This window comes from Scyliorhinus torazame, chromosome 9 (assembly GCF_047496885.1).
Source record: "Scyliorhinus torazame isolate Kashiwa2021f chromosome 9, sScyTor2.1, whole genome shotgun sequence".
Lineage (NCBI taxonomy): Eukaryota > Metazoa > Chordata > Chondrichthyes > Carcharhiniformes > Scyliorhinidae > Scyliorhinus > Scyliorhinus torazame.
This window is the reverse complement of record NC_092715.1, coordinates 182,589,502-182,607,387: the sequence shown is the minus strand read 5'-3', so window position 1 is coordinate 182,607,387 and position 17,886 is coordinate 182,589,502. Positions and strand designations below refer to the sequence as shown.

General features: G+C 47.7%; 1 protein-coding gene across 5 annotated transcripts in view; it reads right to left on the bottom strand.

The window, feature by feature from the left end:
- The window catches only part of dock8 (dedicator of cytokinesis 8), a 451,209-nt gene that overhangs the window by 151,505 nt on the left and 281,818 nt on the right, over window positions 1-17,886 (bottom strand). For all 5 annotated transcript variants that reach the window (XM_072516863.1, XM_072516865.1, XM_072516864.1 and 2 more), the window contains exon 18: window positions 3,470-3,571. In XM_072516863.1, the coding sequence (XP_072372964.1) occupies window positions 3,470-3,571 (102 nt within the window). The remainder of the gene's footprint in view (window positions 1-3,469; window positions 3,572-17,886) is intronic.

Genomic DNA, 17,886 nt, shown 5'->3' with positions numbered 1-17,886 from the left:
GGGAAGGGGAAGGGCGCGATTCACACAGCCAGGAAATCCAAATTCAACAGGGCCATTTGAACTTACTGCTGAGTTCTAACATACTTCATTTTGGCTGGTAAAGGGTCTGATTCTGTAGTGTGGGAGATGAATTAATGGAGTAAACATAAATGCTCTTGAAGGGCAGATAAAGTCTGTTCAAGTGTCATGATGTGGGACGTTTTTAAAACCCTCAACTGGTTCTAAATGACAAGAAAACATGCTTACTTTGTCAGTGAGAATTTAAAACAACTCGTTTGGATGGCTTTGATTGACAGGCCATGTATTATAGGTTATATACTTCCAATAGAGGTCTTTATTGACATTTCTCATGGGCTATTGCTGTATCATTATGAATGCTTGGCTATGTTTCAAAAGTTACAATGTTGACAGTTTAATGTTTCAAGAATTAACTTTCTTGATGTGAGATTTAAAAGATTTGAAAGGGTCTCATGAAAGGGAGTTTTTCACTTTCAAGTGTGTAGGAGTGGGTTCTGTATTAGATTGTTATAAATGTATTTTTTCATCTCCATACGGCTCCTGAGCTCTGTCCATGGTGGATACTGGGTTATTGGCTATGGAGGTGGCATGAAGAGTATGGAGCATGTGGAGATGGGTGGGGGCTTTGAAATGGCATGGAGGTGGAATGGGGCTGGTGGGGGGTTAGGAGGTTTGAGGGAGGAGGTTTAAAAGACCTAACAGCTTCAAACATAACTGGGACAAAGTCTCAGAGAACAGAGGCAGGCTTTCTCATCAGCCTTCGCTCACTCCTGTGCCCTCTTGGATCAGCAGCCCCAACTCAATCCTGTTGCTCCCCCCCCCCCACACCCCTGAACCTCATCCTCCACCTCCTAGGAGTAACAAATTGGGTCTCTTCAAACAAAGGTGGGTGGTCTGAGTTGGGAAGCTTTCGTCGCAAATATCTGGCCCAATATGTTCATTCACTAATGATGGAAATGTTGTCTGTTGCCCATCATTGCGAACAGAGTGTGTGAGGAGCCAGAGTGGCCCTAAAATATTTCTGCTTCCAACTTTGAAGCAATAATATCATGCCATGCTGAAGTGAGGGATGGCGGGTGTGGTGATATGTATCACTGTAAATACATAAGGGGTTAATGTAAATACACTATGACTAAGTAAACACTAGAGGGAGCACCATAGACGTCATGACATGCAGACATACAGCGGATGAACACATAAAATAGGACACGGCCAATGGGCAGTCAAGACACCCAGAGGTGACACTACCACAAGGGGGCATTACACACCCCATATATAAGGACAGGGCACACATGCTCTGTCTCTTTCCACAGGTGACATTTAGGGAGTAGGACAGTGCCAGATCAGAAGCATCACACCCACCACATGGCTTAGAGCAGACTGGTTAGTTAGACTGAGTTACTATAGCAAGATTAGCAGGAGAGTTGAACTCATTGAGAACTGTGCTAATGGTTCAATAAATCACATTGAACTTACTTCAAAGTATGGAGTATCTTTTGGTCAAAGTTGCATCGAGTTGCAGCCTGTGTTATCCCAGAGTACATAACACAACAGCGGGATTGTCTTATGAGGAGAGAGTAAGGAAACTGGGCCTGTATTCGCTCGAGTTTTGACGAATGAGAGCTAATCTCATTGAAATTTATAAAATTCTCCCGTGGCATGACAGGATAAATATAGATAGGATAGTTCCCCTGGGCTGTTAAGCCTAGAACCAGCAGGCAAAATCCCAGAGTATCGGACGGGCCATTTAACACTGAGATGAGGAGGAATTTCTTCACTCAGAGGGTGGTGAATCTACCACAGAGTGCTGTGGAAGCTCAATTATACAGCATGTTCAAAACAGAAATCGTTAATGAGTTTTTGATACTAATGACATCAAGGGATGTGGGGATAGTGTGGGAAAGTGGCATTCAAGTAGCTGATAAGACATGATCCAATTGAATGGCAGAGCAGGTTTGATGGGCCGAATAGCCTATTCCTTTTCCGATGAAAAAAATGTCAGCTTTCTCTGGTGATATATTTTCACTGCACTCTGACCTGCCCAGGAGCGACTGAACCATACATACTACACAATCTGTGCCAAGCCATCGAACATAGCCAGGGCAATGGTTGAAGCATTACAACTGACTTCAGCGTCCCTACAATATCATGGCCTCCCACTCATGACCATGATCAGTACCTTCTGCTCCCAAGTGCACACGAGTGGCTGTCATAAGGAGATAGAATTAGCTGTGATTAGCCTCACACTCTGAAATGGGCTATCAGGACTCACTGACAAAGGTCTGGAGTTGAGACCCATTAGAATGTCAATGCCTTTAATGCATATTTCATGTTCACCTATTCATCCAAGGCATGTACATTCTGTAACATCAATGATTTCAAATGTCGGCACGGTGGCACTGCTGCCACAGTGCCAGGGATCCAGGTTGATTCCGGCCTTGGGTGACTGTCTGCATGGAGTTTGCATGTTTCTCCCTTGTCTATGTGGGTTTTGTCCGGGTGCTCCAGTTTCCTTCCAAAGTCCAAAGATATGCAAGCTAGGTAGATTGGTCATGATTAATGCAGGGGTTACAGGGATAGGATGGGGGGGTGGGACCAAGCAGAGTGCTTTTTTGGAGGGCCGGTGCAGACTCGATGGATTGAATGGCCTCCTTCTGCATTGAAGGGATTCTCTGGATATGGATACACGGACAGGAGGTTGGCCATGTAGTTATGTACAATTTTATACCATCCAATTTGCAGAATTGCCCATAACCTGGTCCTGCCAAGTTCAGGTGTACCACCATAAAATCAATCACAAGAAAGGTCAGTAGACTTACCCACCTGTTGAGGCCAATGATCTGCCCTCAGCGAGGCCGTTAATTGAGGGATTAAAGCACCTGCTTTTGGGGCTCCAATTGCCATTGTAGGACAGAATTCATTGGAGCATGTACCACGCATCCTGGATGTTACTGGATGTGGGGATGTTGCTGCCTCTGGTTGGGGCTACGGGATAGGTATGATGAGGAGAAACCTCTTCACTCAGAGGGTGCGGAACCTTGGAATTCTCTATCACAGAAGGCTGTGGAGGCCAAGTCACTGAATATATTTTAGAAGAAAATAGATAGATTTCTGGACTCTAAAGGGGTATGGGAGAGAATGGGGGTATGGTTGAGATAGAGGATCAGTCATGATAATATTGAATGGCGGATCAGACTCTTAAGGGCTGAATGGCCTACTCCTGCTCCTATTTTCTATGTTTCTATACTTTTCTAATAGTGTATGGAAGATAATAATAATAATAATTGCTTATTGTCCCAAGTAGGCTTCAATGAAGTTACTGTGAAAAGCCCCTAGTCGCCACATTCCGGTGCCTGTTCGGGGAGGCCGGTACGGGAATTGAACCCATGCTGCTGGCATTGTTCTGCATTGCAAGCCCATCTTGCAAACCCTTCTTGCAGGATACGCTTACCTCTGGAGAGTGCATGGAGTATTTGTTGGGGAGCCTATCCAAGGCCACTGGCAGACAGTAATGGCCCGTCTGAAGACGCTCATTCATAAGAATTGGTAACCACTAGAAAATAAAGATGACACAATCCGTCAATTTACTGAACACTGCTGGGCACATCAAAGTTTTTTCCACAAAGTCGGCAGCCAGTATGTAAAGTAACATTCCAAATCTGGTCTGGCAATCAATACCTGACATATTGGTTACAACTACCACTGTGACTGTGTGAGTGAAAATCCGAATTACAGGCGGAGCTATAGAAAAAAGGCTGAGGAGGACAGAGCTCCCCAATTGATTCTTCTTCACTGGTTGCACCCCAATGATGAAAGAGACAAAGTTTGATGTTGAAAGGGGTTCTACCCCAGACCAGGCCCTGTAGAAATCAAAATCTGATGTATACAAGTTCTGCCTTAACTGGCATACTTGCATTGTGGGTTGGAATTGGCTAGAAGGACTAAAGTGGGGTAATTGAAATAATTCAACATTAAACATTGATAGCTGTGAAGTAAGTAGGCAACTTCAATTATAAAAAATTATATTCTTTAAAAGAATAGTTATTAGGCCCTTTCTCAGCATGATGGTGTGGGAAAGTAACAATCACAAACTTAATGACCTTCACAAGATGGGGAAGCAAAAGTGTGATAAGAACCACAGACCTCAGCCTTCAGTTAGTTAAATTACAGCAACAGCCTTTATAATGCTGCTTATTAGGATTTTGTAGTGTAAAGGTGATAAACCTTATAGGGATGGACAATAAATGCTGGCCTAACCAGCGATGCCCCCATCCCGTAAATGAATAAAACAAAAGATGCAACTATGTGACATGGCCTTTGTATCAGGCAGACATCCTGTAGGAGAAGGTTGCGTCTCCCAAGCTTGCTTGGGAATCAAAGTCTCTGTTACTGCAAGGAATAGACTTGAGTGGTTTCAATCTTTTACTACAACAAATTGGTGTAGTTGGCAGGATCGTCACAAAATCGACACTAGCACTGGATTGGGGGTTAGCATTTGACATGGGAAGCTGGCGGGTCAGTCTGAACGAGTGTGTGATTGTAGTTAAGAGGCAGGATGAAACAAAGAAGTTAAGAGTTGAAAAGGTTATGGGTTTTTTGATTATGAAACATATTACCATACTCCAAAATCTGATGAGGTTTTGAAAAATAAAGAAATAACTTAGGTGGTGGAGAATTTGAGAAAGCAATTCCAGCAGAGAGATCAAGAGACAGATGGTTTGGAGAGGCAGATTCATACTTTAGGGTTAGGAGCTGAGCAGTCAGCTACAATATTGTCACAGCACAGTATATCCAGTCTGCATGCAGGAGCTGCCTTGGTTGAGTGCAGCAACTCTGGCTGGAGCTCACAGAAAGTAACAGGACTAACGCGAGGCTCATACAGGAGCTGTGTGATGACAGAAGAACTGTAAAGGAAGCAGTTAAGCAGCCTCACAGTTAAGCCAGTCATTCCCTGTGTACGTTTCAGCTATTGTAGATAAAAGGGGAATTGGGAAAACAGCAGGCGTTACTAGCGGCAGTTACAGGAGGCAAGTTCCCCTTTCAGCGAGATGACATACCACTTGCTTGTGTGCCTGACCAAAATGTAAAACAATCCATTTCTCTAAATCCCACCTAGTCACAAGCAAGGGGTGACCGAACGGCTACCTAAGATGACGTCCTGCAAAGGATAATGGGAAATCTTTGCCAAGTATACGACAAGCGGGCTGTGGTTTAAATAAACATTGATGAGCAAGCTGCAGCCTAGATGTTGCAAAACACAGGAAAAGGGCCAACTCGAGGCCATCCCAGGAACAATAGAACTATCCAGTCAATCACAAATGTTTACCAGACACTGCAGCACCTAAACTCCTTATTTGGAAAGCCTACATGCCCCTAACACCTGCAGACATGGTCGGTGAGCAAAATCGAAGTGGCAGCCATTGATTGGATCTAATCGATCAGGGTGATCGAACCCTGATCAACTGATTGGCAATGACCCAGTGACCGCCCAAAAGGGCGCAAAATCCCTTGAGGTAGAAGGTGCCGCAACACTTTAGAATCTCTCTCTGCAGCAGCCAGCACCAGGAATACAACAACGGTGAACTTCACCGGCCACCACCAGGAGGTCCATCACATCACCAGTAGCAGGAAGACCAGAGTCAGAGTATCAGGCCAGACCAAGGACCAAACATTGAGGACGACAGAAACCAGATCACGGATAAAAGCCAATATCTGTTTGGGTACTTGTCAGTCACTCAAAGTTAAGTCAAGGTTTGGTATTGCACTTTAGCATTTTGCAGTATAACTTAAACTGATATTGTGATTGATTGATTCTAATATTGTGTGTGTGTGACTAAAGACTATTGATTTAAAACAAAGTCGACTCGCAGTCATTTGTCCACCGCATAAGGGTTAAAGACACACTGTGCGCAACAAAGACAGTTAGGAGAAAGTAAGAAGTTAACTTCATAGCCCACAGTATAATTCAGATGCTGTGTAAAAAGGCAACATAAAGAAAAAAATAACTTGTGAGTACCTGTGTTTTGCTGAAGTATCAATTATTTTCCTGTCTGAATGTGATTCCTCGTGTGCCTGTGCTGTTTGTGTGTCAGTGAACTAGTGGCTTGTGACCCCCTGTAGTTTAATGTGTGTATTCATTTGTATTATGGTTGAAATCTTAACCCGGTTCAAACTTTAATTTGTTTTTCTTCTCTTCCCTGGAGCTCGCAATCTAGGGATATCTTTGACACTTTGGGTTTATCTCATTATAGGAGTTCATATTTTTAGGGCTGCATGGAATTATGAAAGTGTATTGTGATTACTGCATGTACCCATGTTAATTTACTATAAGGTTTAACTGTGGATTTTGAGTTTGTACTGTTCTGTCTCTTTAGCACTCTGTAGCGAGAGAATGCTAAGAATTAACTGTCTGAAATTTACAAGCAGCGAGAATCTGTGTTGTTTCGGTTTTATATGAATGTTCATAGGTTTGTTTTATTGTTGTGTTGGATATATATATATATATATATATATAACCATAGAATCCCTACAGTGCAAAAGGAGGCCATTTGACTCATGGATTCTGCATTGACGCTCCGAAAGAGCACCCTACCTAGGCCCAATTCCCCACACTATCCCCGTAACCCCATGTAATCTTTGGACACAAGGGACAATTTAGCATGGCCAATTCACCTAACCTGCACAGGGTGCTGAGAAAGAGGTTGCAGGTGGGAGAACTGCCAAGGGCGATAGTGGTGAGACTGCATTGGTTCCTGGATAAAGAAAAGATCCTGAGGTGGGCGAGGCAGACCAGGAAATGCACCTGGGAGGAGAGTGAGCTACTGATTTATCTGACCTGGATGTGGAGCTGGCTAAGCGGAGGGCCATGTACAACCGGATAAAGGCGGTCCTCTTTCAGAAGAACATGAAGTTTGGCGTATTGTACCTTGCCCGCTTGTAAGTGACATATCAAAAGCAAGAATTTTGTTTTGATTCACCGGAGGAGGCAATGGACTTTCTGAGGGACCATGGACTGGGAGGAGTGTGAGGACATTGAACTTCAGAGGGGTTTTGTGTAAACTGCAGGGCATATTAGGTGGGTAATTTGGGGCAAGTTTCAATGGGGGAGCAGTGATGGTGAATGTTCCTTTTGTTTCTCTTTGTTGGTCGTTGGGAGGATGGGAGGGGGTAGGGGGCGGTAAGGATAGACTGGAGGGGTGAGGGGAAGTCAGAGGCCTCAGACAGAGGCCACCATGCTAGTTGGGCGGGCCAGTTAAAGGGAATGAAGTGGGGGTTGTTAGGAGCAAGGTGCGAGGTTGTTTTTTTGTTTGGTGGTTGGGGGGGGAGGGGGTTTGTTGACATGGCTGTGGTTGGCGTGGCACAGTTAGGAAGGGAGAGATGACGGCAGACATCTGTGGGTGGGCCTAGAGGAGCACATGACGCAGGCAGGGACTGGCTTAAATGGGGTATGGCTGATTGGTAGGGGAGGGAGACAGGAAACCCTCTGACCAGGCTGGTCATGTGGAATGTGAGAGGGCGGAATGGACAGTTAAACAGTTGATTGTCTTCGCGCATCAGAGGAGTCTGAAAGCAGATGTTATGTTTTTGCAGGAGAAGCAACTGAAGTTGGGAGATCAGACAAGGCTGAGGAAGGGATTGGTGAGGCAGGTGTTCCACTCGAGGCTGGATATGAAGACGAGGGGAATGGCGATGTTGGTTAATATGAGAGTAGCTTTTGAGGTGGGGTCATTGTGGCCGATCCAGGGGTAGGTATGTGATGGTCAATGAAGAGTTGGAGGGGATGTCGGTGGTCCTGGTGAATGTTTATGCCCCGCATTGGGATGCAGTGGACTTTATGAGGCGGATATTAGGGAGGATCCCGGACCTGGACACGCATTGGCTGATTATGGGGGGACGATTTCAATACCATAAGACCATAAGACACAGAAACAGAATTAGGCCACTCGGCCCATCGAGTCTGCTCCGCCATTCAATCGTGGTTGATATTTTTCTCATCCCAGATTACGGTCCCAGATTCAAGTTTGGACCGGTGAGTCCAAAGTCATCGAAGGTGTCGGAGGTGGGAAGATAGTTGAGGGGGTTCATGGAGTGCACAGGGAGGGTGGACTCGTGGAGGTTTGGAGGCTGAGGGCAAAGGAGTTTTTTGTACTTCTCCCATTTAATAAAAATATATATATTTATTAAAGTTTTTAACACAATTTTTCTCCCTTACAAACAATAACCCCCCCCCCCCCCCCGTAACAAAAAAAAAGAAACGAAAAATCACGCGGAGCAAGATATATACATGGCAAAATAGTATATTTCCATAGCTTTGTACACTGGCTCTCTCCCGTACGTGCCAGTTTCCCCGACTCTTCATGTTATCTCTTGCTCATCCACCGCCCCCCCAGGCAGCTCCCCCTCCCCCTCCCCGGACTTCCCCCTCCCCCCCCCCCCCCCAGGTTGCTGCTGCTGCTGACCGACCTTCCTCTAACGCTCCGCGAGATAGTCTAGGAACGATTGCCACCGCCTGTAGAACCCCTGCGCAGACCCTCTCAAGGCGAACTTAATCCTCTCCAACTTTATGAACCCAGCCATATCGTTTATCCAGGCCTCCACGCTGGGGGGCTTCGCCTCCTTCCACATTAGCAAGATCCTTCGCCGGGATACAAGGGATGCAAAGGCCAGAATGCCGGCCTCTTTTGCCTCCTGCACTCCCGGTTCGTCCACTACTCCAAATATTGCTAGCCCCCAGCTTGGCTTGACCCGGAGATATTGCTCCCGCCACTCCTCTCCAGAACCCCTCCAGTGCCGGGCATGACCAAAACATATGGACATGGTTCGCCGGGCTCCCTGAGCACCTTCCACATCTGTCCTCTACCCCAAAGAACCTGCTCAACCGCGCCCCCGTCAGGTGAGCTCTGTGAACCACCTTAAATTGTATCAGGCTGAGCCTGGCACACGAGGAGGAGGAATTAACCCTACCTAGGGCATCCGCCCACAGACCTTCCTCGATCTCCTCCCCCAGCTCCTCCTCCCATTTACCCTTCAACTCTTCTACCAGCGCTTCCCCTTCTTCTTTCATCTCCTGGTGTATTTCCGACACCTTACCCTCCCCAACCCATGCGCCCGAGATCACCCGGTCTTGAATTTCTTGTGCCGGGAGCAACGGGAATTCCCTCACCTGTCGCCTTACAAAAGCCCTCACCTGCATATATCTAAAGGCATTTCCCGGGGGTAACTCAAACTTCTCCTCCAGTGCCCCTAGGCTCGCAAACGTTCCGTCAATGAACAGGTCCCCCATTCTTTTGTACTTCTCCCATGTACACCGGTTGCACTCCCAGACTGATTTTTAAAAATATGGACATGGCGCTGCTGGCGGGTGCGGCCGTCTCGAAGTACTCGGCAATTGTGGTTTCTGACCATGCGCTTCACTGGGTGGATTTGTGGGTAGTGCAGGGAGAGGCACAACGGCCGCAGTGGAGGCTAGACGAGGGGCTGCTGGCGGATGAGGGGAATGAAGGCAGATTTCAAGAAGTGGGATGTGTTGCTGCTGTCACTGGCTGGGCATGTGCAGACGGTGAAAATGATGGTGCTGCCCAGGTTCTTGTTCCAGAACCTCCCTATCTTTGTTCCAAAGTCCTTTTTTCATGAAGGTTAACAGGATAATTTCAGGTGTGTTTGTATGTGTGGGGGGAGAAGACACCATGGGTGAAGCGGGTGTTACTGGAGAGGGGACGAGTGGTGGGGGGCATGTGGGGGAGTTGCGGGGTGGGGGAGGGGGGGGCTGTCTTTGCCAAATTTGATAAATTATTATTGGGTGGCAAATATTGCAATGGTGATGAAATGTGCTGTGGAGGACAAGTCAGTTTGGGGGCTAATGGAGACCTCGTCGTATAGGGGTATGAGTTTGAGGCCTCTGTTGTTGGCACCGCTTCCGTTCTCGGTGGTCAGGTCCTCCGTGAGTACAGTGGTGGTTTTGGCATTACGGGTGTGGAGCCAGTGCAGGCAACATTTTGGACAGGAGGGTATGTCGCTGATATGCGACAACCATAGGTTTGTGCTGGTGGGGCTGGATACGAGGTTCCAGGGGTGGCGGCAGATGGGGATAGGGACTTGTTTATGTCCACCCCTGCATGCAGATCGGCCCTCCCCGCAGTGAGTCCGCAGCTGCCATGCTGAGTTCCCGACAGGAGAGGCCGTGAGAGACCCATGCCGTCGGAAACTTGCCGGTCGGGGACGGAGCATCGCAGGGCGAGCCTCAGCCAACGTACGGAGGCCGTGGATTCTGTGCGGGTATGCCGCTTTTCAGGGGGCGGAGCATCGTCAAAGCGGATCAGCCCCCGATTTCGGTGTCATCGGGGATTCTCCGTCCCGTCGCCGAACGTGATTTCGGAGTCGGGGATCGGAGAATCCAGCCCCAGGTGCGGAAAAACAGCATCGACTGTTGCCAAGTTTCCTGTGCAGTGAGAAAACTGGTTCAGTAAAATGGTATTGACTGTTTCCTACTGTCTGATGGAGTGAGGGGGAAAATAACCTGGGATGGGAGTCCAACCATCAACAGTGCATTAGTCATGACAGATACAAATTTGGATTGGGGTCCCGAAGGGTGACTCCCTGAAGCCAGGTTCAATTGGGACCTTGGGTGATTGTCTGTGTGGAGTTTGCACATTCTCCCCGTGTCTGCGTGGGTTTCCTACGGGTGCTCCGGTTTCCTCCCATAGTCCAAAGATGTGCAGGTTAGGTGGATTGGCCATGATAAAATTACCCTTTAGTATTCAATGATATGCAGGCTAGGTAGGGTTGTGGGAATAGGGCTGGGGAGTGGACCTAGGTAGGGAGCTCTTTCAGAGGGCTGGTGCAGACACAATGGGCCAAATGGCCTCCTTCTGCACTGTCGAGATTCTAGATTCTATGGAAACTGTGCTCCAGTGGTTGTTCTTCTTTTATGGGCAGCACGGTGGCACAGTGGTTATCACTGCTGCCTCGCAGCGCCAGGGATCCGGGTTCAATTCCAACTCGGGTGACTGTGTGGAGTTTGTACATTCTCCCCGTGTCTGCGTGGGTTTCCTCCGGGTGCCCCGGTTTCCTCCCACAGTCCACAGATGTTCAGGTTAGGTGGATTGGCCATGCTATATTGCCCCTTAGTGACCAAAGGTAAGGTGGAGTGATAGGGTGAGGGAATGGGCCTTGGTCGGGTACTCTTGCAGAGTGTTGGTGCAGACTTGTTGAACAAATGGCTTCCCTCTGCACTGTCGGGATTCTCGGATTCTATGGCACGTGTTGGTCAGGTAAATCAGAGGTAGGGCTGCTGATTCAGGAAAAAGGAACAAGAGGCACTCTGAACCAGACTTACCCACAACAATATAAAATAAAGAACCAGACTTTGCAAAATGGGAGTTAACTCTTTTTGATACCAGCTCCAACTTTTAGACTGATTAATTCCACCTCTAGCACAATGGACCTTGTGTTTTATTCAGAAATGTTGGCAGTTAAAGGAGGCAGCTTGACAACACTGCTGGGATAATTTTAAAACTGAAAAAAAAGTCAGGCATAATAGTTTAGTGGGTTCCCTTGAGAAAATAAAAATTGCTTCAGGGAAAGGAGGCAAGGATTCAAAACATGTCTGGAATCAAATAAGAATGTTTGATTTCTGTTTCAAAGATATGATGAGAATATTTCATTGGAGTTCCCAGACAAACTGAATAACGGAACATTCAGATGTAAAATGGGGTACGGAAATAGGAAACAAAGTCAGGGGAAAGGACACAACATATAAAACTTTAAGAAAACGGAATTTGATAATCTGACAATCATCAGAGACATTTGAATTGTACAGGGGGAGTAAAGCTAAGATCTAGAGTCAGAGATCCCCTTGACATGGTTAACGTAGCCTAAATTACAGGTGCAACAGGTGATTAAGAAGGCAAATGGAGTTTTGTCCTTCATTGCAAGAGGAATGGAGTTTAAGACTAGGGAGGTTATGCTGCAACTGTATAAGGTTTAGTGAGGCCACACCTGGAGTATTATGTTTAGCTTTGGTCTCCTTACCTGAGAAAGGGCATACTGGCACTGGAGGGTGTGCAGAGGAGATTCACTAGGTTAATCCCAGAGTTGAGGGGGATGGATTACGAGGAGAGGTTGAGTAGATTGGGACTGCACTCATTGGTATTTAGAAACATATAAAATTATGAAGGGAATAGATAGGATAGATGCGGGCAGGTTGTTTCTACTGGTGGGTGAAAGCAGAACTAGGGGGCATAGCCTCAAAATAAGAGGATGTAGATTTAGGACTGAGTTTAGGAGGAACTTCTCCACCCAAAGGGTTCTGAATCTATGGAATTCCCTGCCCAGTGAAGCAGTTGAGGCTCCTTCATTAAATGTTTTCAAGACAAAGATAGATAGTTTTTTGAAGAATAAAGGAATAAAGGGTTATGGTGTTCGGGCGGGAAAGTGGAGCTGAGTCCACAAAAGATCAGCCATGATCTCATTGAAAGGCGGAGCAGGCTCAAATGGCCAGATGGCCTACTCCTGCTCCTAGTTCTTATGTTCTTATGTAATTAGAAGAAAACAGTTTTTATTTCAGAAAACTCAAGACCATAGAGAAACTAACTTTCAGAGAATCTTATGATGATCATGGCCAGAGAGTAAAAAAATAATTAACATAGAGATGCATGGAAATTTTGGTTGAGATGATTTGAAGGTCATGGAGAACAGAAAAATACTTTAACAATTTACAAGTTGGATTTGGGTAAATGAAGAATGGGGAAAGGATGGGTGGATGTGTTACTGACCATAATACCGTGCCTATGGGCTGCAACAAGTAGGATTGCTGGAATAACATCATGATCACGGACAGAGTTATACACAGAGAGGGAACTGTATGGAGTGAAGATACTGAGCTATTGAAAGACAGGTAAAGAAGGCGTGTTTAGTATGGTGTAGTCAGTTTAAGGAACTGAGATCCAAGGTGAGAGACCAAAAGGAGGTGGCGGACCAGAAGGAGTAAGGAGGAGCAGTTCCCCCAGGCCATGCCAGAAGTACAGGATAAGGTCACGGTTAGGGGACACTAGAATGATCTATATCTACCCCGCAAAGACAAGGACCTTACAGCATAAATATGACTGGTGATACATGTCTAGGTTTGGAAGCATTGGTCACAGGTGAAACCTTATATCACACTGTCTGTCTCTGTCAGCAGGAATGCAACCAGTAGCTCACTTAACCATTTTGTTCTCGACAAATCCTCAGAGCAATGGTAATCTGAAGGACCGCAGCAGAAGTAATCACACTCTTAACACTAACAACAGCATGGGAGGGCCCACCATGAACACCAGTAAAGCCACCTGTCTGCATCCAAGACAGTACATGCAGCTACATAAAGTAGGGAGCAGAGAATGGATAAACAAAGCAAGTGTTGGGATTTCTAACAGAAGTCACTACCAGTAGTCATGTTATTCAGATTCTATTATCAAAAAGAAGGCAGACTGACTCAGGTAACATTGCCCCTACCTTTTACACGATTGACACAGCTCGAAATGTGGACCCAAAAGGAGTGTACCATACCAGCTTGAGTGTAGGGACAACTGTGTCCAACACAGGAGTGAATGGACAGCAGAATGGACTAATTTGACCCCATTTGTCTGGGGATCTGGATTAGAGGGGTAATTCTGTCAAGAGTGTTGTATAGATGTTACTAATCAACTTGATTGTAGCAATTCACGATGTTTTACACATGTTTTTGTCAACATGCAGGTATCAGATCCCTACTAAGTACCCAGCTACCATGTCACCTTCCTTGGATGCAATATTACATGCATTAATATGACTGACTCACAAACTAAGGGGAGGGCATGTTGGCTCAGGACTTGATAGATTAAGTCCGATATTGAATATATAAGATTTGTTATTGCACCTTGAACAGATAAGGCTGTGGAGAAATTAGATCTCATCAATCTACAGGAAGAACAACAGGTATTGGTAGTTACACAACTCTTGACAAGAGGTATAGGTGACATAACATCTGTGATAAGTATACCCCAGGAACATAACAACAGAACATATCAGGGTGGATATAAAGTTGAATTCCTGGGAGTGGGAGGGAATTGGTGGGTGTGCTATCCTTTCCTGGGTGTTATACTAAATCACAGCATTGTGTCAACTGCATCTGCAGTTTCCTGAAACCCATCAGTGACAATTTTGCCATTGTGGTGTTGGTTAAACCTCTTGAATGGACTTTCAAGGCAGTCCAAACCTCCCCTATGCAATGGTGCTTTCTGGCGGACAGAACAAGGGGCGGGATTCTCCGACCCCCCCGCCGGGTCGGAGAATCGCCGGGGGCTGGCGTGAATCCCGCCCCCACCGTGTCCCGACGTCTCCGCCACCAGAGATTCGGCGGGGGTGGGAATCACGCCGCGCCGGTCGGCGGGGGCAGGTATCGCACCGCGCCGGTTGGCGGGCCCACCCCCGCCGATTCTCCGGCCCACAATGGGCCGAAGTCCCGCTGCTGGAATGCCTGTCCCGCCAGCTTGGATTAAACCACCTTTTCAACGGCGGGACAAGGTGGCGCGGACAGGCTCCGGGGTCCGGCGCGGGGCGATCTGGCCTCGGGGGGTGCCCCCACGGTGGCCTAGCTCGGGTTCGGGGCCCACCGATCCACAGGCGGGCCTGTGCCGTTGGGGGCACTCTTTTACTTCCGCCTTCGCCATGGTCTTCACTATGGCAGAGGCGGAAGAGACCCCCCTCCCCTGCGCATGTGCGGGGATGACGTCATCAGCCGCTGACGCTCCTGTGCATGCGCCGACCTGCGTCGCCCGGCAAAGTCCTTTCGGCCCTGGCTGGCGTGGCGCCAAAGGCCTTTCCCGCCAGCCGGTGCAGCTGAAACCACTCCGGCGCGGGCCTAGCCCCTCAAGGTGAGGGCTTGGCCCCTAAAGGTGCGGAGACCTCCGCACCTTTGGGGCAGCCCGACGCCGGAGTGGTTCCCGCCACTCCATTACGCCGGAACCCCCCCGCCCCGCCGGGTAGGGAGGAATCCCGCCCAAGATTCCTATATGGAGGATTAGAGTGTGATGATAAGGACACTTCTGCTTACAGATCACGGACTCCTTTGCAGTTGAGGGCGTTCATCTTGTAGATGGGGCCCTTACTGATTATGTATTCAGTACATGGTGAGATGCTATTTTAAACATTGGTGACACCCGGGTTGAATAGTTAGGGCAACAAAGATAGGACTCTGGCCGCTACCAGGTGTTTTTTGTGGAACAAAGCCAACAGCAATCGGGGAAGGCTACAGGTGCCTCTGGCCACAGAAAATGCAAGGAGATTGGAAGACCCATCCAGTAATCAGGCCAAGGTGGCAGAATTCCATCTGGTGGGAATTGGGGAGAGTAACAGCAATCGGTGCGTCTGTTCCAGCCCTAATAGTTTGTCTCTGTATTTGTTGTTATCAGAGACTGATGGTATCCTAAGTGTATCCATGGTAATGCTGGCCAATAATAAAGGATATACCTTGGTATCCACTGCTACTGATACTCCCCTCCCAGGAAATACAAAATTGGGCTATCGGTAAGGCAAACGCGACAACACACACCTTTACCCCAGCCTGAATCACGGGTGAATCCAACACCCCAAATATGTCCACCAGCGGACAGGGCTCTTAATCGACTTGGAGTATCGCTGACATGGTATTAAAGAATTAAACTCAGAAGCCTACAAGTTTGGTGTCGGACCAGAACATGTGTGTGGCTAGCTGGACCAAGAGAACAGTGATCACATCTATCCTCAGCATTAGGGAAAACCCACTCATCCTTGCCCTAGTCAAGTGCGTCCTGTGTAACAACTTAAACTGAATCAGGCTTAACTGAGCACGAGGACGTGGAGTTGACCCTGTGAAGGGCTAGCAATAAGAATAGGACCCAATTCACTTTCCTAATTCCCCTTCACACTGCTTAACGGAGCAAAATCTGGTGAGAGAATATGGCCATACAGGTCTGAAATAGACCCCTCGCCAGGAATTGTCTTCCTCAAGGAAGGAAGGAAAAACCTTACTTGAGAAGTCGCAAACTTGAAAATACCAAAAAAAGCTGGAGGTGTACAGTTGGAATTTATCAGCTAACTCCCGAACACTAGCAAACCTGCCCTACAGGAAAAGGTCCCCAAAAGCTCCAGACCCTGCACTTCCCAAGATTTCATAGAATTTACAGTGCAGGAGGCCATTCGGCCCATCGAGTCTGCACCGGCTCTTGGAAAGTGCACTCTACCCAAGGTCAACACCTCCACCCTATCTCCATGACCCAGTAACCCCATCCAACACTAAGGGCAATTTTGGACACTAAGCGCAATTTATCATGGCCAATCCACCTAACCTGCACATCTTTGGACTGTGGGAGGAAACCCACGCACATACGGGATGTGCAGACTCCGCACAGACAGTGACCCAAGCCGGAATCGAACCTGGGACCCTGGAGCTGTGAAGCAATTGTGCTATCCACAATGCTACCGTTCATTTAAATGTTGGGTCCAAACCGGAAGGTGATTGTTGCAAATAGGTGCGAGTGAAGACAGGGAAAGGAGCTTAAAATGTTGTGTAAAATACTTCCAAATTCTAAGAGAGGAGACCGCCACTGGGTTTGAGGAAAGTCTAGCGGGGGAAAGCCAATGGTGCAGTGACTACGGCAAGAAGAGTAGATGTAGTGCAGGAGCGAGTCTCATTTGTCCCCAAATAGAATCAGGGTCACTGATCCACAACAAAATTATTTGAACGTTAGTGGCCCAGTAATAAAACAATAAATTGGGGAGGGCCAAGCCTCCGGTCTATCTCTTTGCAGCAGAACGCTACAGATTCTGAGATTCTTAACCGCCCAAATAAAAGAGGATACCAATTTGTCAACCTTGACAAAAAGGGAACTTCTAGTGGCGGCATTTAGAGGGGAAGTCACACATTGGGTGGCTCCTGCTCGAAGCATGGTTTTAGGAGTTTTAATGACCGGTCCTGGGGGCAATTTGGGAAGAATTGGGTGTAGGAAGGTATAAAGAAGGCAAAGAATGTCAAAGAGTCAAAGGAAAACAGTTGTGAAGAAGGGCGCGAGCGAGGGTTCACCGTCGAATGAGAGGGCCAGCTTGGGAGCTGGCAAGATGGCGGAGGCTGGGCTGCTGTGGGGGCCGCACTGCTTACGGCAGAGAAGATGACTGAGATGATGTCTTTAAAGTTGGAGAAGCAGTTTGCGAAACATATGGAGGTACTGAGAAAGGAGATGGTGGTGGCATTGAAGGGGTTGGTGGAGGAGGCAATTGCCCCGGTGAGGGTGGCTGTGGCTAAGTCATCGGCTGAGGTGACGGAGCCTGATGAGCAGGTTTCAATGGGTTAGGCAGTGTCAAAACAGGCGAGGAGGGGATCGATATTGGGTAAGGGTTTTTCGAAAGGTAGTGTCGGGGGGGATACTGGGAGGGGGATGGGGTTTGATGTTAATAATGGTTGGGGATGGGTCAGGCTCAGTGGGCAGGGCCTGGAATTATGATTATGGTGGATAGGAAGGGGGGGGGGGGGGGGAGAAAGAGACCGCCTGTTAGGATAGTTAGGTGGAACATGAGGGGGTTGGGAGGCCCAGTGAAGAGGTTGAGGATGCTTGCGTGCCTGAAAAGTTTGAAGGCCGATGTAGCAATGCTGCAGGAGACTCACTTGAGGGTGAAGGATAAGGTGAGGCTTAGGAAGGGCTGGGTTAGTTAGGTGTTTCACTCACTGGCTGGACTAAAGGTTGAAATGGGAGGAGTGGACCCTTGGAGGTTTTTGCACCTGGGGGTCTTGTTGGAGTGGAGGTCAGCTTCTCCGCCCTGTCCCTTGGCATGGAGGGGGCACCTGCTGGAGTTTTTAAACAGTCGAGAAAGTGAAGT